The following is a 15,960-nucleotide window of genomic DNA, read 5'->3' as shown; positions in this document are numbered from 1 at the left end:
GCCAATCACAATCGAGGACAAACCTGAGGGGCGGGAACAAGGGTTGGGCGGACACCTTTTTGAACGTACCATAGAGTGACGTAGACAAAAATGTCAAAGTAAACAATACAACCAAGGTGAAAGTTTAGCGTCAGGTAAGCTCCAGCTGTTAAAGTGACACTGTCATGTTAATACATGATTTAATGTGCTACTGTGTGTTAATGTAGGCTATCATTGTTTCTGTTCATTACCCCCACTCTCATATTTGGTTTAACTCATTTTAACATAAATTAGGCTACACGCTTGTTTTACATTCTCTCACGTTCATTCTGCCTTGTAGTCAAAGCTAACTGTATGCTGCTTGATTTAAAAACTGATATTACAACCACCAAAAACAACAAAAGCCCATTTTCCCCCTTAATCAATGACCACAACACTTATTGTGTACTCCTACATAAGAACAGATGGCGTCAGAGACGTTAGGCCTACAGTCATACTCCATCATGTAACAACAAATTAGGGATGCAACTAACAATTTTTATTATTGAGTAATGTGACAATTATTTTATCGATTAATCGTCACAAAATGAAGTGGAATTCTTCCCATTCCTACAAGTGATGTCATTAAATTGCTTGTTTTGTCTGTAGAACAGTCCAAAACCTTAATATATTCAGTTTATTATCACTTAAGACAAAGAAAAGCATCTAATTGTTTGCGTGAATGTTTCGTATTTTTGTTTGAAAATCAATCAATCAATTATGTTTATGTTAATGGACTAATGAATTCCTTTAATATTATAACCCGAGTGTGGATTGTAGGACACAGTCTATTCACGAATAAAAGCCAGTGTGGGGATACAGTAGGCTATATGTCTTAATAATGTGGTCGCATTGCTTCATCACACAGTGAACAGTCCAATGACAGATTGTTTGGTGCTTTTCCTCAGACATTCTGGTTGCAAAAGATGGCTTAACCCACAAGTGCTGACTGTTTGCTGAAAGGATGAGTAAGTGAGAGAAGTTGTGTGATTGCACCCAGACGGAATGAGCATGTGGGTGAATGAATGAGCATGTGTTTATGTGTTTCTATTTAATGTCCATCTTAAGTTATGCTTCGCATGTCTTCTTCGAAGAAAACTCTACTCAGTCTGTTGACCTCTGCTGTCCTTCTAGCTCTCTGAACCAGCCTCAAAGCTATGATTTGTTTACTCAACAAAACAAATGTCCTTCTTTGCATGGGCATGAGGCTGTTACTTCCTGCCTGCTTATTTCTATGGCAACAGAGCGGCAAGGAAAACATAAGATGTTAGGAAAAGACGTCTTTGAAAAGGAGAGTAAGAGCCGGGTGTGTCCAGAAACTTAGAACCGACAAAACTAATGACTGTTTTTGGAGTTTAAAGGAATGTCGGCCTGACTGACAGAGAACTGATGGAGAGAAAATGAATGCTGATCGCTGACTTGCAGTAGTGTGATGTGAAGTGGAATACACAGAAAGATCAGTGTTTGTATCACATATCTTTCCATTGTCAAACACAGGTGGGTCCCCTTGTACTTACCTAAGCGATGCACAATTGTAGCAACAAGGGAACACACCCTGACATACCAGACAAGAGACTCTGAGCCATGCCTGCCTACACACACACACACACACACACACACACACACACACACACACACACACACACACACACACACTGAGGTTGCAAACCAACAAATGCACCAGACATATATTGATGATGAAGTTCAAACATTTTCCACTAATAGCACAATTTTAAAGCTTATTTCACAAAGGGAATAATGAAGAAGAGACAATGACACCCTCATAAATAATTTAATGTAATGGGAGCTGACACATGACACTTGTAAGTCTGTGTTTGCCACGATGGCTATGTATATCCCCTATCACTTTACTGTCACCTACAGTACACACACAGACACATATTGTATAAGCAGATTATGTATGACGGTGTCACCTATAGGTTAGATGTGATACTGCACAGTAAGCAGCTTGTATACAGTACATGCAGGAAATTGCTGGTTGTCATTGAGCCCATGCAGACTTCTGTTGAACAAAAGAACATGAACTGCATGGAGGTCCCTAATGCTGTTTTAACTGCATAAGAAGGTATGTCATTTACTTAGCTTTATGCACTCTGCATAGACCACACCCTTCAACTAGAGAACCTTTGTCTTAGAAGTTTAAGTGCCCTTGAGCATGACACTGCCAGAGTGTCTGTTCTATATCTGAACATGACCTCTGATCCTATTAACCCACTGGAGGTTTGGGCCCTACCAACCCCCTGTTTCTTCCACGCTGTGTGTATTATGTGTGTATTAGTGATCAGTAACTTGTTTAACTTGATTAAGCAAAATGTAGGTGTGGTAAATATGAAGTAACAGCCAGCAGCGGGGTAGTTAACTTTAGCACAAAGACAGGAAAGAGCTGTTTAATCCAGATTATTTTTATGTAAATTGAAAACTACCAGCAACTCTAAAGATCACCTATTTACCTACATCTTGTGATTTACTCATCTTGTGTGTCTAATCCCTACAAAAACGTAAGATTTTTTTTTTAGAAATTATAGTTTTAGTGGGTTTCTATTTCTGGGCCAGGGTTCAATATTTAATAAAACAAACTAAATATAAGGTGTTAATTAGTGAGCTTTAGCGGTACTGGTAGGTGGATTGTGTTACCTTTGGACAGAGCCAGGCCAGCGGTTTCCTATATCTTACTCCTCCTGCTCATTCAACATGCAGCTCTTAATGACAGCCATCTTGGTTTAGCTATTTCTTTGTGCTAAGCTGACCTGCTGAAGGCGGTAGTTTTGCCAGACATGAAAGGGCTTCTCATCTAACACTCTACAACAAAGCAAAAGTGTATTTCCAACTATATTTTAACTAAAGTAGATGTTGTCTTAAGGCCTCTAACATTTCAGTTTATATTGCAATGTAGTGGTGCATACATATATTTAAAAAATGCATTTAATTAAATGACACTAAACTAATTGCCACATAGCCTGGGGTCTTTGGGGCATGTAAATTGCCCACTTTCCCTGGTTGGTAATCCAGCCTACTCTGACCTCTCCAAAGAAGGAGGCAAGCAAAAATAAAGTTTCTGAGAAGGGATCAGCACTTTACTATAGGTATTTGCCTCCTCATGCTTTAATGTTCCATGTCTGCAGAGGGCGATATTGCACAGAAGCAACTCAGAGTGGGGACCATAGTGGGGACTCAAGAGTCGACAGCTGCAGATCAGATGTCTCAGACGACTTTTAATGACTCATAAAAAACCCTTTTTTTGTACCTTGTTTGTGACTTATTTTGCATTATGTTTGCTTGAGTGATGCTAATCCAGACTTCATGTGCATATGAGTGCTTACTGTGCTTACTTTCATGTTTTTGTGTGCTCATGCAGCCCTGTACAGCCTTTCACAGTTTTCAGGGTGCTTGAGTTCCTGAGTATGAGTGTTATCTTCTGTGCAGCTCAGTGATCTTAAGATCTTAAGTCATTACGTTGGCTCAGTGTCATTATGTGATTGAGGCTGATTATGTGCATGCAGACAGTTCCTATCAAAGTCGGTAGATCAAAGGGTTGCCCTCCCAATACACACACACACACACACGCACACGCACACACACACACACACACACACACACACACACACACACACACACACACACAGTCTATCGCCCTCCTTATTCCGCTATCTCCCCCTCCACTCTCTTCACCCTTTCAACAGGGCAATAGCATGTGCTGTAATATTTTCCAGATGTCAAGTACCTCCCTTCCTCCCTTTCCCTGCTTTATTCCCTCCATTTTTAACTCTGACAGGGGGGAACTGAAACCCGGAAAGTTCTGCCCTCCCTTGCTCTTTCTCTCCTCCTCCTCCCCTCTTTCTCCCCCTGTCTCGTTCAACATGTTGGTCTCAACGACAAAACATGACCCCAGCAGGTCAAGCAGGAGAGGCTGGCGCTCTCCCAAAGCAGAAAGGAATGCCAAAGCAAATGCATTTCCCACATTGCATGATGTGCTAGTATTGTTGCAATCAGCCGTTTGGTCAATGGTTCACTTTCAGTGCCAGCTGTTTGTGCCATGCTCTTTTGCTCTGATTTTGATGAAATTGTTATTATTTTCTAAGCACTAGAGACGTTTTTTTTTTTCAGTTGCTGAAACGGGACTCTGTCTTCTTCACTCTTTCTCCTCCATCTTTCCCTCCGTTTCTCCTTCCTGTGGTGGGAAGCAACTGGGGGAGTTGAGCAGAGGGGCAGTGGGAATGTGGAGGGTTTTCAAGCATGTGGCCCAGGTGTTCCCTCCACTCTTTTACTATCATTTAAATACATTTTGGTGCATCTTAAATGTGTCTGTATCTTCTCTATACAATACAGTATATACAGAGTGCATTCAATCTCTGCTCACAGCGACATGTCAGTGGAGCCACAGACACAGGTTTCACAGAGGGGATAGAGTCTTTTTCACCATCTCCCTCTAAGTGCATAAACACACTCACTCATCCACTCAGAAACGCACAGGCAGACACACCGCTAATGTGTGTAAGCGTGGACTATATCTATGATTCCTGGCTCTAGCTAAAGCACTTAACGATCCCAGCAGCTGCTGCTCATGTAAACTCTCCTCACACACACACACACACACACACACACACACACACACACACACACACACACAAAATCCCACCTCCCCATTGCTTCTTTTTCTTCTCTTTGCTTTGCTCTCCCCTTTTTTATCCATGCATATTGTTTCTTTAAATCAACTAAAGAACACTTCAAATATAGACTCACTCCACACTAAGAAACACATACATGCTCCTAAACAAGCAAAACTGCACACATGGACCCACAGATGGTTTCCAACTTTGCCACACAGGGACAATCTGTTATTTCTTTTGAACTGTTGATTAGCTAATCTGGGGAACAAAGCTGCTGTTCTTCATTGTGGCCCATCCTTTACAGTGATTACTGTGATAAGCCTCAGATATCTGCTGGTTTCGTGCAGTGTTATGTTACCAGGATGTGTCCCATACGGATTGTCTCTCTGATGCATGTTAGGCCCACTGCGAAAAGCAAGTCGCTAAGATCCCTGCATACTGACATACAATAGGATGCACATGTTTCCACAAGCACAACTTCCTGCAAGTTTGTGTCTCTGTGGGAGGCTCATTAGTCCCATTCGCTGTCAGTCCTGCTGCATGTATACATTGGTGCAAATATTAGTATGTCTGTGTGCGTGGTATAAATGATAAATTATCATTGAGATGATCATGAGTATCACCTACAGTACTGTGTTTAATGTGTTTTAAGTAGTCCTATGTGTGTAAGTTTGTGTAGTACTAAATCTCTACCTGTGTGCATTCTCTGTCACAGCATGGTAAGATGCAGAATTTGACCTATTTTTTTTTTTTTTATTTAATTTTAGCCTTGCCACAGTTGTGGAAAAGTACTCACATCCATGAAAGGAATAGTTAGACATTTTGGGAAATACACTCATTGGCTTTCCTGCCGAGAGTCAGATGAGAAGATTGATGCCACTCTCACATCGGTACGGTAAATATGAAACTATACAGCAAAGAGATGGTTAGCTTAGCTTAGCATAAAATCTAGAAACAGGGAGACTGACCTGGAGATAATGTGTTAAAACGGTCCTTGTTCCAGAAAAGTTCACACTTCAGAATATTGAATTATTAATGTGCTATCTAAGCAGCATTTTAACATTGTATGGTTGTGTGCGTTTGAACTACTCCGTGCTAATTTTAAGCCGATGAAAACGTGAAACATTGAACTGTAGGCGTTCAAACTTTCCACTATTCTGAGCACTTTTAGGATTTTTCCTCTACACCAACTTAAAAGTCGCGCTTGACAGTTTATTATTGACCTTGGAAACGGCAGTTGACAAAACAGTCTCCACTTCCATGACAATTGTCAAACCTTATCTGCTAATGAAGACTGTGTGAGCAGTATGACTGAATCCATTTAATAACGAGGCCTTTTTCACTGAAACATTTTTACGTCACCGAAATTTTTGTGTAAATACAAAAAACTCCCTTGTTCGCTCATTCACTACTCCCTACATAATGGGCACTCATTGATGAGCAGTAGATGGAGATTTTGGACAACTCCTAATAATCATGATTTTTGCGTCATGACTAACAGGTGTAGAGTTGAGTTGAGAAAGTAGTGTAGTCCCTCCACGCAAACACACACACACGCACACACACGCACACACACACACACACACACACACACACAAACACACACACACACACACTTGCTCTCCCTCATTCATGGAAAAGCTGTTTTAACACCTAAAGACTATGCAGGAGAAATGTAACACTCCGAAGTGACCTACATAGGCTGCAGCATCAGATCATTTCATGCACACACAAACTCACATGCACTGACCTGGATATTCTTTATTACATGCAGACATACGTATACGCATACACAAAATGTTGTCAGTCCTGTGAAACAGGCACACTCAGGTGCAGACAGATATACAAGCCGTTCTCTCTCTCCCCCTGATAGAATTAGGTTTCTCTCCCACATACAAACACACACTCTCTCTCTCTGCTGAGAGACTGAAATATCATATGGCCGGGTGGATTGGACAGTGAGAGGCCCGCTGGGAGGAGAGGGGAGTGGTGAAAGGATGGGCTGGTGAAACCAGTCTGCAGCTTTTATTGTGTGCAGGCACAGTGGCAGACATCACAGGGTCCTCAATGCTGCCTAGTGTGCCTTTAAGTCTTTGTGAATCTGGTCCAGAACACTATTTCTCTCACAACAAACTCTGTCTACATCAGTCTAACATTGCACTCACTTTCCTCCCCCTCTGACCCCTTGCTCTCACTTTCCTCAGATTGTTTTATCTTTTCTTAGCCTGTTTCCATCTTTCATTTTATCCGTCTATCTCATTTACACACTGACCTCTCTTGGGAAAGAATCATTCACCCTTATCCTCTTCCAAATGTTACAACATTAAAGTTAAGCTCAAGTTATTTCTGATGCTACAGTTGAAGACAATCTGTGCTGATTTGTGTATTCCTTTCAACTCTGATGAAGACCAGGCGACTGCCATAAAACTAACTGGACTGGTCCCACTGTGTCTGAGGCCAAATCTCTGAGTGTTTTGTCAATGTGTGTGTTCCTCAGAGAGACAGAACGGGATCTAGAGGGGGAGCAGAGATGCAAAAATACTATGGAGAAATAGTCAGACAGGAAATGACCTCCCAGAGAGAGGGGGCTTCCCCAAGGGTTGTATTTCTCTCTGTCTCTCACACACAGAGCTATTACTGTCTATGATGTCTACCAACAGATATGCATAAGAAGGAGAAGGCCAATCAGGGAGTGTTTGAGGCGTTTGCTCTGTGCTTGAAATGCAATTAGCTACAACAGTCATCCATTAGCTCGGCTCTGGAAACCATTGCATCACTTGCTTCACTTGCTTGCTTGCGCCTAAATGTGTGTGTGTGTGTGTGTGTGTGTGTGTGTGTGTGTGTGTGTGTGTGACTTTGTGTGCATGAGTGATTATGACTGAGGGAAATTTTAGTTAGCAAGTGAGCACATAAGTTGAAAGAGTTAGCTGAAAGTAATGAATAAACAGTTGAAATAGCTAAAAGTAATTAATAAACAGTTCAGATACTTTTCAAAAAGTATCAACAAATGATTGAAACATCAGCTTAGCGTATATATGCTCCCAGGGTCCTATGTTGCCCAACTCAAAATCCTCTTAATATGACACATTAAGGACACATTTCAAACTGTTTTATGTTATGCAAAGTTTATTACTAGGTCAAATGTTCAATGTATGTTTCCCTTTTCCCCATCACCCACAGTTTATAGCCTAGGCTACTGATGTTATACTCCTCTCCCTTTTATTCTTTTTTGCGATTTGAGCTACAAGGATAGCCCTTACTAATCTCTTACAACGTTTATATCAAGAGACAAACATGCCCTGGGAACATATATGGCCCTATAGTGATGATCCTGCTTAGGTTTCGCCAAGTAGGCCTATGCATGCAAACTTGACCAAAGCAACCTAAACATTGATGATTCAATTGTATGAGAACATTAGCCTAACCCTAACCCTAACAATATCCAATTGTAGGCCCTATATAACTAATCGTGCTAAATATCATCCAGTTAGAAATTAAGGGAAACATGCCAGGTGGTGTCTATAAAGAGGTGCTTGATCTTATCTATTAGGGCTAGATACATCACACAGTGAAGGTCGGAAAACATAGATCTAGGCTGTGTGTACTGTATGTCAGTGGTAAGCACTCTACCTCATGTGCCATAAATGTGCAGATGTCTTGGCTGTAACATTGCATGCTTTTCAGACTGTATTGGAACATAAATCTTCATGTATGCTGCAGAGAATCATTCTTCACTCTGCATAATTTCTGCACAAAATCTCCACATGGATGGTCCACTCACCCTGCATTTATTTCCCCACTTTCAAGTTGGAGATCTTTAACTCAGATTTGGAACCTCTCCTCGTCAGTCTTAACACACACTTAACGTTCCGAATTCCTCATCTGCAAATGTGAACCATCTGTGCTCCTTGTGGCCCCGGCTACACAAGGTGCGTTAATGAGAGAATGGTAAATTACAGTTAAGCTCCATGATGATGGCGTTCCTATTGTAGGCTACATGGTGCAGACTAGGCTGTTGATGTGTTGATTGTAGCGTATACTTTCTTACTTTGTGTATGCAATGCAGTGTCCTCTGGCTAGGAGAATATATCACATAGCTGTTCACTAGGCTACAGCTGTTTTATAAATTATATATTTTTTTAACATAGCTTATCAAAACCAATGACAATATACATTTAAGGGTTTTGTTAAACTTGTTTTATGTGTGAGTTTGTTCTGTCTGCACCCTGCTGCGAGGGAAACTTCGAGTTTCTTTTGGGATTCCGTGGGAAGGAAATCTTCCCGTCTGCTTTGTCCATACCAGGGATCCGATCCAGATCTCAGACCCCCGGTGGCTCCGCGTGCGCGCAGAAAACTCGGTCAAAGGGTTTCTCAATCTCTCTCTCCCTCCCTTTCTCGCTGTAGTGACTGTAGTTTGTGTATGTGTGTGTGTGTGTGTGTGTGTGTGTGTGTGTGTGTGTGTGTGTGTGTGTGTGATTACCTGCATGCACGCGCAAAGCTCTGGATCTCATGCGTCAAGACTTGTGCACATCTGGTTTTGGCAGGGTCGCAGAGTTGCGGAGGAGGGACTATTTCAGTTTGTGTGTGTGTGTGTGTGTGTGTGTGTGTGTGTGTGTGTGTGTGTGTGTGTGTGTGTGTGTGTGTGTGTGTGTGTGTGTGTGTGAGAGAGCACGCTCTGCGCCTGAACTCTGTAATTCGCAGCAGATGACCATTTGGGGGGATGGAGGCGTTGTTGGGGTGGTGAGCGTTCCCTCAAACAGCATGAGAGCGCACTGCACAAATTAATTTGCTTTATAGAAGATGCTGCTAAGTGATGGATCCGCGTGCTTAATGTGTACGGCACTTTTCTCTCCACTTTTCATGGCAACATGTGGATTATGGACGAGTCGATCTCCAGCGTGAGAGAGGAGAGGGGCGACTGCACCTGAACAACACAAAGCGAATGCCGCATCAGTTTCTGGCTGTGCCAGCCGCGCAGTGGGAATGGATACAGGCAATTTCCTGGCTGGGATATGCTTTCTCCTGCTTTCGCTCAATGGGTTCATTTCTTCTTCACCGGCGACGAGCTTTTGTCCCGACCGCTGTGACTGTCAGCACCCGCAGCACCTCATGTGCACCAATCGCGGGTTGCGCACTGTGCCCAAACCCACCACGCGGGTGCCCGAGGAGGTGCTGATCTTCAGCCTTGGGGGTAACTTCATTGTTAACATCTCCGCTTTTGACTTCACACGGTACAGTAACCTCGTGCGGTTGAATTTACAGTACAATCAAATACAAACTATTCACCCAAAAGCATTTGAGAAACTCTCCAAGTTGGAGGAGCTGTACTTGGGACACAATCTTTTTTCAAATATACCCGCTGGGACTTTACAATCCCTAAAAAAATTAACTATTCTCTGTGGAAATAATAATGACATTAAGAATCTCACATCGGACCTCTTTGCCAACTTGGATAATCTTGTTAAATTGCGTCTGGATGGCAACTCAATAGAAGTTCTGCAGGACTCTGTTTTTAGAAGTTTGACCAGCCTACATTATCTCCATCTGGAATCCAACAAACTGCAGCATATTCACAGAAACGCTTTCTCTAAACTCACCAACCTACGCTTTCTAAACCTGGCCCACAACAAGCAGTCATCCGTGCGCAATGCCCTCATTTTCTCCCAACTCAAAGCTCTGACATCTTTGCTGCTGTCTGAAAATGAAATACAGTACGTTGGAAACCACGTCTTCCAAAATCTAAAAAAACTGTCCAAACTGTCCCTCAGCAACAACCGAATCTCTCGCCTGGACAGCGGGGCTCTGAAGGGGCTTTCGAGCCTCAGAGAGCTTCTGATTGACGGCAACGAGCTGGAGGAAATCCCCGCGGGTCTCCTGGACTCTCTGGAGCGCATCGAGGAGCTGGACTTCAGTCGCAACCGGATTTCCACCGTGGACTCTTTGGCTTTTTCGCAACTTAAACATCTGAGAGTGCTGAAGCTGAAGAACAACATGCTCACCAGCCTTTCCGGGGACATTTTTGCCCTCAACAACGTGCTTTACGACTTGGATCTCCATGGCAACAACTGGACGTGCGACTGTCGCCTGGAGGAGCTGAAAAGATGGATGACTGCTGCGCATTCTCAGGGCAAACTGTTGACTGTTTTTGTGCAGTGTCACCACCCAGCAACTCTGAGGGGGAAATATTTGGACTATGTGAACAGCTCCCAGCTGCAGCCCCTCGGGAACTGGACCCACTTGTGTAGGAGCCAAGCTGGGCCTGAGGAGATCCGGGGAAGGGGGGTGTTGGTAAAGGGGGAGGGAAAAGAAAATGGAACTGCTGATACAATAAAGCAGAAGGAGAGAGGTGAGGAAGGCCAAGTGGAGGAGACAGAAGGTGTAGATTTGAGACATGGGATCAGGGATGCAGTCATAATGAGGAAAGAGGGAGAGAAGAGGAAGAGAGAAGGACAGGAGGGGGTGGGAATCCAGGGAGACCAAGGTGGTCTAGGGGTGGCAGAATCCTCTTCTTCACCAGAAAGAAAGAAACCAAAGAAAGAGTCACTCAGCCCAAGATCACAACCTGCTGCAGAGGCTGCTGGGAAACGGGCCAAAAGTAGGCAAAGGTCAGATGTAATTTCCAGAACCGATCCACCAGCTATTTCCACACCAAGCCATGCTGGAAACCAGGACAGGGACTCCACTGATGCAAACACAGGGCTCAACACCACTACTCTGGTCCAGTCAGGAGAAAAGTTTGATCTTCTGAGATCGTCAGATCAGGAGGATGCTCTACCTCTAATCACAGATCCTTGTGTGTTCAACCGCCATTTCATCACTAATGTTTCAGTGGATCAAGTGACATCTAGTACTGTCACCATCTACTGGATCACCAGGGATCATCATCGCTACACACCAGGACCTGGGCCAGGCCTAGATGAAGTTCACTACCGGATTCTGTTCGACCGCTTTGGCACTCCGGATCGTTTCCCTCGCTATGTTTACGCTCGTGGCACAGCTCGCTCCGTAACCCTTCGAGAACTCAGCTCAGATGTGACCTACATGGTCTGTGTGGAGGGAGTAGTTGGAGGATCTGTTTGTCAAGTTGCACCCCGTGACCACTGCGCCGGGCTGGTCACTCTCCCCGAGGGCTTCAGCCATGGAGGCATGCTGACCTCTGACCTCCAGCTGGTGACGGTGGCGACGCTGGCCGGGAACGCAGTGCTGCTGCTTGTCATTGGCGGGGTCTGGCTGGGGCGAAGCCTGAAGAGGAGGCTGCAGAGGAGGAAGACGGCCGTGCACGTGCGGCACATGTACTCTACCAGGCGGCCGTTTCGTTCTGCCGTGGCGACCGCCTCAGTGTCAGCTGACTTTACAAGCTACCAAAGCAGCCGTCCAGCACGACTTGCACCACTAGAGGAAGGGGACCTCATTGAGTTCCCGTGTGACCGCTTTCTGGACAGCAACAGTGTTCGCAGAGACAGTGACATGCAGAGATTCTCCGACTAGAGCCATACACATTTTTTTTAAATGTTGACACTTTACAGCAGAAACACATGTGAATTGGCTTGTGCTGCAATCTTTGGTTTAGTCCCCTCTCTGGACACACCACAGTATCATTAAAAACATGGGTGTGTTTGTGGCTGTGAACAGACAAAGTCAACAATCCCACCATTTTGTGTTTTGGTTACTCACTTGACCACAAGAAAACTTTCAAAGTGACAATAGAACAGCTGAGCTCATCAGTGCCTTTTCAGACACCAGAGGAAGTCCAATCCCTCTGACATCCTCTTCCTGCTTTGTGCATTTCCTCTTTCATTTCCTTGCACCTGCGAGTGTTTCTAAATGTGTGATTTGTTGATGTATTTTGTGTACGCATGAATGATTGCTCACTGATTTCAACTACGGTGCTAATGTTGAGTTCATAGACATCATATTGTCTCATATTTGTACAGTATGTAATGATGGCTGCTGGTTGGCAGAAAACAAAAGCTTGTTTTGTATCACATCTATCACATTTTATAATTTCTATATGATTTCGCATTACATCAAGAAGTAAAATCCCCAACAATGTGATTCATTTGTCATTTGAGTGTTTATGGATGATTTAACTCTATAAATAGATGTTACTCTCTTTGTGGCTTTCAAATATATTTAACCTATGCCACTGATTATGTAAAGTGAAAGGGGATTGTATGTCTAGAAATGGGGGAATATATGAAGAGTATTCCATATATTACTGGCATTAACCGCTTGAACTCCAGATTGTGTTTCGCTCCCTTTTTTTTAACTTTTACTTTCTCTTATGATACTTTTTTTTTTTTTTTTAAATCAAAATGGGTCATTTGCTATTGACTGGTAATATTAGCTGTAACATAATACATTTCTTGTATTTTCAAATATGGAGCAATTAACAAGAGGATTCCTCTACAACGACTATTTAGTGATTTAGAGGGAGACCTGAACAATGTGTGAGAGTGGGGAAGATAATTGCAATAACATGTTGGAGAAGTAATTGTGTGTGTGTGTGTGTGTGTGTGTGTGTGTGTGTGTGTGTGTGTGTGTGTGTGTGTGTGCGCGTGTGTGTGTGCATCCATGCTTTTGTATGCGTGTCAAGATGAGGTCTGGCAATAGTTAAGCAGTCCCTTTGTTTGAGTAGAATAGGGTGGAGTGCAAATCAGGCACACTTGCACAAAGACACACACACACACACACACACACACACACACACACACACACACACACACACACACACACACAGATGCACAATTGCATGTATATTAGGTATATACCATATATACCAGAGAGTCTAGATGTCAGAACTGAAGCTTTTGACATAAAATACATCTTAATATTCTGCATTAATGAGTTTTCAGCTGGTACCACAAAAACGTCCTTAAGTTTGGACACATTAAACGTGTAAATAAAAGACAAAATACTATTTTAAATGTTTCTTCTTGAATAAAATAGTAAGAAATGTGTATGTGGTTGTATTGGCCTATGATCTACTTTGCTGACCATTCCAGTTGTCTACCACTAACAAAATCAGTCACTAGATGGCAGACTAGACCGTACTGTATGTACAGAAACAAATCGAAAACTATAATCTCATTGCTCACAACCACAGGCTTACTGTGTCAAAATAATTCTGACAGATTTAATATAATAAAAGATATTTTGAGAGCATATAAAATAAAGACACATGGAAATACCAGAATACGAGTTTTTTTTATTAACGGACAGGGATTGAGACATGAGGTGCAGTTTATAGATATTTAGTGTCTTAGGGCAGTTAAAAAAAAGTGCCTGAAAGGAAATACTGTACAATCATGTTCTAAATGGCTTTCCAAGTTTGATTTGAAATCTTGAAATAAACATTTTTTTGTCTTAGTATGAATCATTTTTAGAAAAATACATAGTTTTGACAAGCTGCTTCTGCATCAAAGATAAGGCATACGATGTGCACTTGCAGATTCTCAGATAGAAATATAAAACTAATATATAGGCTGTTTGTTTTTAATTAGTGCAAGATATAAGAGCAAAAGATTCTGAAAAGATGTGTTATGATTGTGCATGTGCATAGTCAGTGGGTAGCAGGCGATGGTTAGATTGCCATGAACAGAAACATTTTCTGAATAAACAGAGGATCCAGTTGCCATGTAACCATCACAGGTTTTAACAAGGCTTTCAGAAGAGGTCATTTTTGTACCTGTTATGGAAATGTATCAGTATGTGGTTCTGGTCTCCTCTCCAACCAGAAAGGATGATGATCATGTTAAAAAAAACCTCAGTGTTCACATGGATTTATAAATTCACCTACCCAGTTCAGTATTTCATCTACAATGTAAAGACACAGGGATCCACAGCTGAGTGTGACTTTAGTGTGACAGAAAGATAATTCAATCTGGTAGGATTCAGCCATCCAGTCCCAAACCCTCCTCTATGTGGTGAGGGCTAGCGTCCAGCCTTGGGGTTGTGCCCTGTGTTGCCTCCAGCTGTCGAGGAGGTGGAGATGCTATTGTGTTGGACGGCCTGCAGATGAGACCCAGGACCTACAGGGGTGGGACTTCCTCCTGGGCTCACCCCTGCAGCTGGACACAGAGACAGCTGTCAATCAAAGTCACAGATGCTGTGGATTGTCTGTTCTGTGAGCGGAGTTTGTTAGCACACGCATGCAAATGAATGAAATCCCACTACAGCTTAGATTAAAGGAAAATATCTCTTTTATTTTAACAAATGAATACTGTACATACAGGTAAAAAGACAACAATAGAAATATACGAAAAGTAACACATGCCAATATTGCATCCATTTTTGTTCTCTGAAGCTCAACACTTAAAAAACATAATGGCTGCTTTCGATTAAGCCACAAGGTGCAGTATTTCTTTTCTTTCCATTAAGGTCATAGACAGGTTCAGTTATTGTTGAACATTAACTTTAGACTGCCTGGAGTGCAAGATGGGCATGATGTGCATTTTGTTCCAAGCTAGCTTCATGCGAGTCAAACTGCCAGAATATTGCATTGCACTCCAGAGTAAACACTCCAGTCAAATAGCATCAAGGTCTGGTTCATTAAATGAGTATGAAAATGGAAATGAAAAATGCATTCTGTAAAACGGAGAGTTAGGAGTGCAGTGCTTACCCTTGATTGGCTCTCCAAAGAAGTAAAAGTGCATGTATTAATAAGTGGAGACTGGCGGGTGAAAAGCAGAGTTTTTACTCTTAAGTGCTGTTTAGCTGCACTCTGTGAGATACAGTTTAAGGTCCCTGTGTGTGTGCTGAGGGGTGGCTGCTTGTCATAACAAGACAAAATGGAACCATGGGGTATTCCCTTATGTGCACATACAAGGTATCTGAAGTATACCCTCAGTGATGGATGGAGATGACTGGTGTCAGGCATCTGGAAAAGCTGGTGAGATTTCTAGAGAGGGGGTGCAGGGTATAGCGGTTTTACTCACTGGGGTACCCCTGTGCTTCTCTCTGCCGGGCGGTGACAGGACAGTCTTTGTGGGTGAGCAGAATCTGTTTCAGTTGACCCACCTCCGACCTCAATGACGTCACCTCGTTCTGGAAACACACAGAGAAATACTAAATATCCTTGAAGTGTAGATTGTGTGTACTTTTTAACACTTCATCACTGAGTGTTAGATAAGACTCATATACATCATAACTGCACTAAGTGCAACTAGCACAATAGGTTTACTTACATCTTTATTAATACTATTTAAGTAGTTGCACATTTTTATTCCCAACTTGTATATAATTTAAATATTTGTTCTTGTATTGTATCCTATTTATTATTTCATGTATATTCTGTATGTGTACTGTGTGTCTG

General features: G+C 42.6%; 2 protein-coding genes and 1 long non-coding RNA gene across 10 annotated transcripts in view; 2 read left to right on the top strand and 1 right to left on the bottom strand.

The window, feature by feature from the left end:
* Nucleotides 1–106: 106 nt before the first annotated feature.
* The window catches only part of LOC116066860, a 16,080-nt gene continuing 226 nt past the window's right edge, over nt 107–15,960 (top strand). Inside the window, exons 1-2 of the long non-coding RNA XR_004109070.1 lie at nt 107–134; nt 927–986. This is a non-coding gene — a long non-coding RNA (uncharacterized LOC116066860). The remainder of the gene's footprint in view (nt 135–926; nt 987–15,960) is intronic.
* Nucleotides 9,341–12,701, top strand: tril (TLR4 interactor with leucine-rich repeats). Its single transcript, XM_031323013.1, has one exon. It carries the CDS (start codon nt 9,630–9,632, stop codon nt 12,132–12,134), a length of 2,505 nt encoding a protein of 834 aa, XP_031178873.1. The 5' UTR covers nt 9,341–9,629; the 3' UTR covers nt 12,135–12,701.
* LOC116066858 (cyclic AMP-responsive element-binding protein 5-like) overlaps nt 13,835–15,960 on the bottom strand; it is a 16,779-nt gene continuing 14,653 nt past the window's right edge. For 5 of the 8 annotated variants that reach the window (XM_031323019.2, XM_031323021.2, XM_031323020.2 and 2 more), the window contains 2 exons: nt 15,584–15,692; nt 13,835–14,716 (listed from right to left, as the gene is read on the bottom strand). In XM_031323019.2, coding sequence (XP_031178879.1) covers nt 14,580–14,716; nt 15,584–15,692 — 246 coding nt within the window. In that variant the 3' untranslated portion in view covers nt 13,835–14,579. Of the gene's footprint in view, nt 14,733–15,583; nt 15,693–15,960 lie in introns of all 8 variants that reach the window. The other 3 variants (XM_031323017.2, XM_031323023.2, XM_031323018.2) reach the window with 3 other exon arrangements.

This window comes from Sander lucioperca, chromosome 16, assembly GCF_008315115.2.
Source record: "Sander lucioperca isolate FBNREF2018 chromosome 16, SLUC_FBN_1.2, whole genome shotgun sequence".
Taxonomy (NCBI): domain Eukaryota; kingdom Metazoa; phylum Chordata; class Actinopteri; order Perciformes; family Percidae; genus Sander; species Sander lucioperca.
This window is presented reverse-complemented; position numbering and strand designations above follow the sequence as displayed.

What these genes read in the sequence shown, in the direction of transcription:
- tril (XM_031323013.1), top strand. Translation starts at nt 9,630, where the DNA reads ATGGATACAGGCAATTTCCTGGCTGGGATATGCTTTCTCCTGCTTTCG.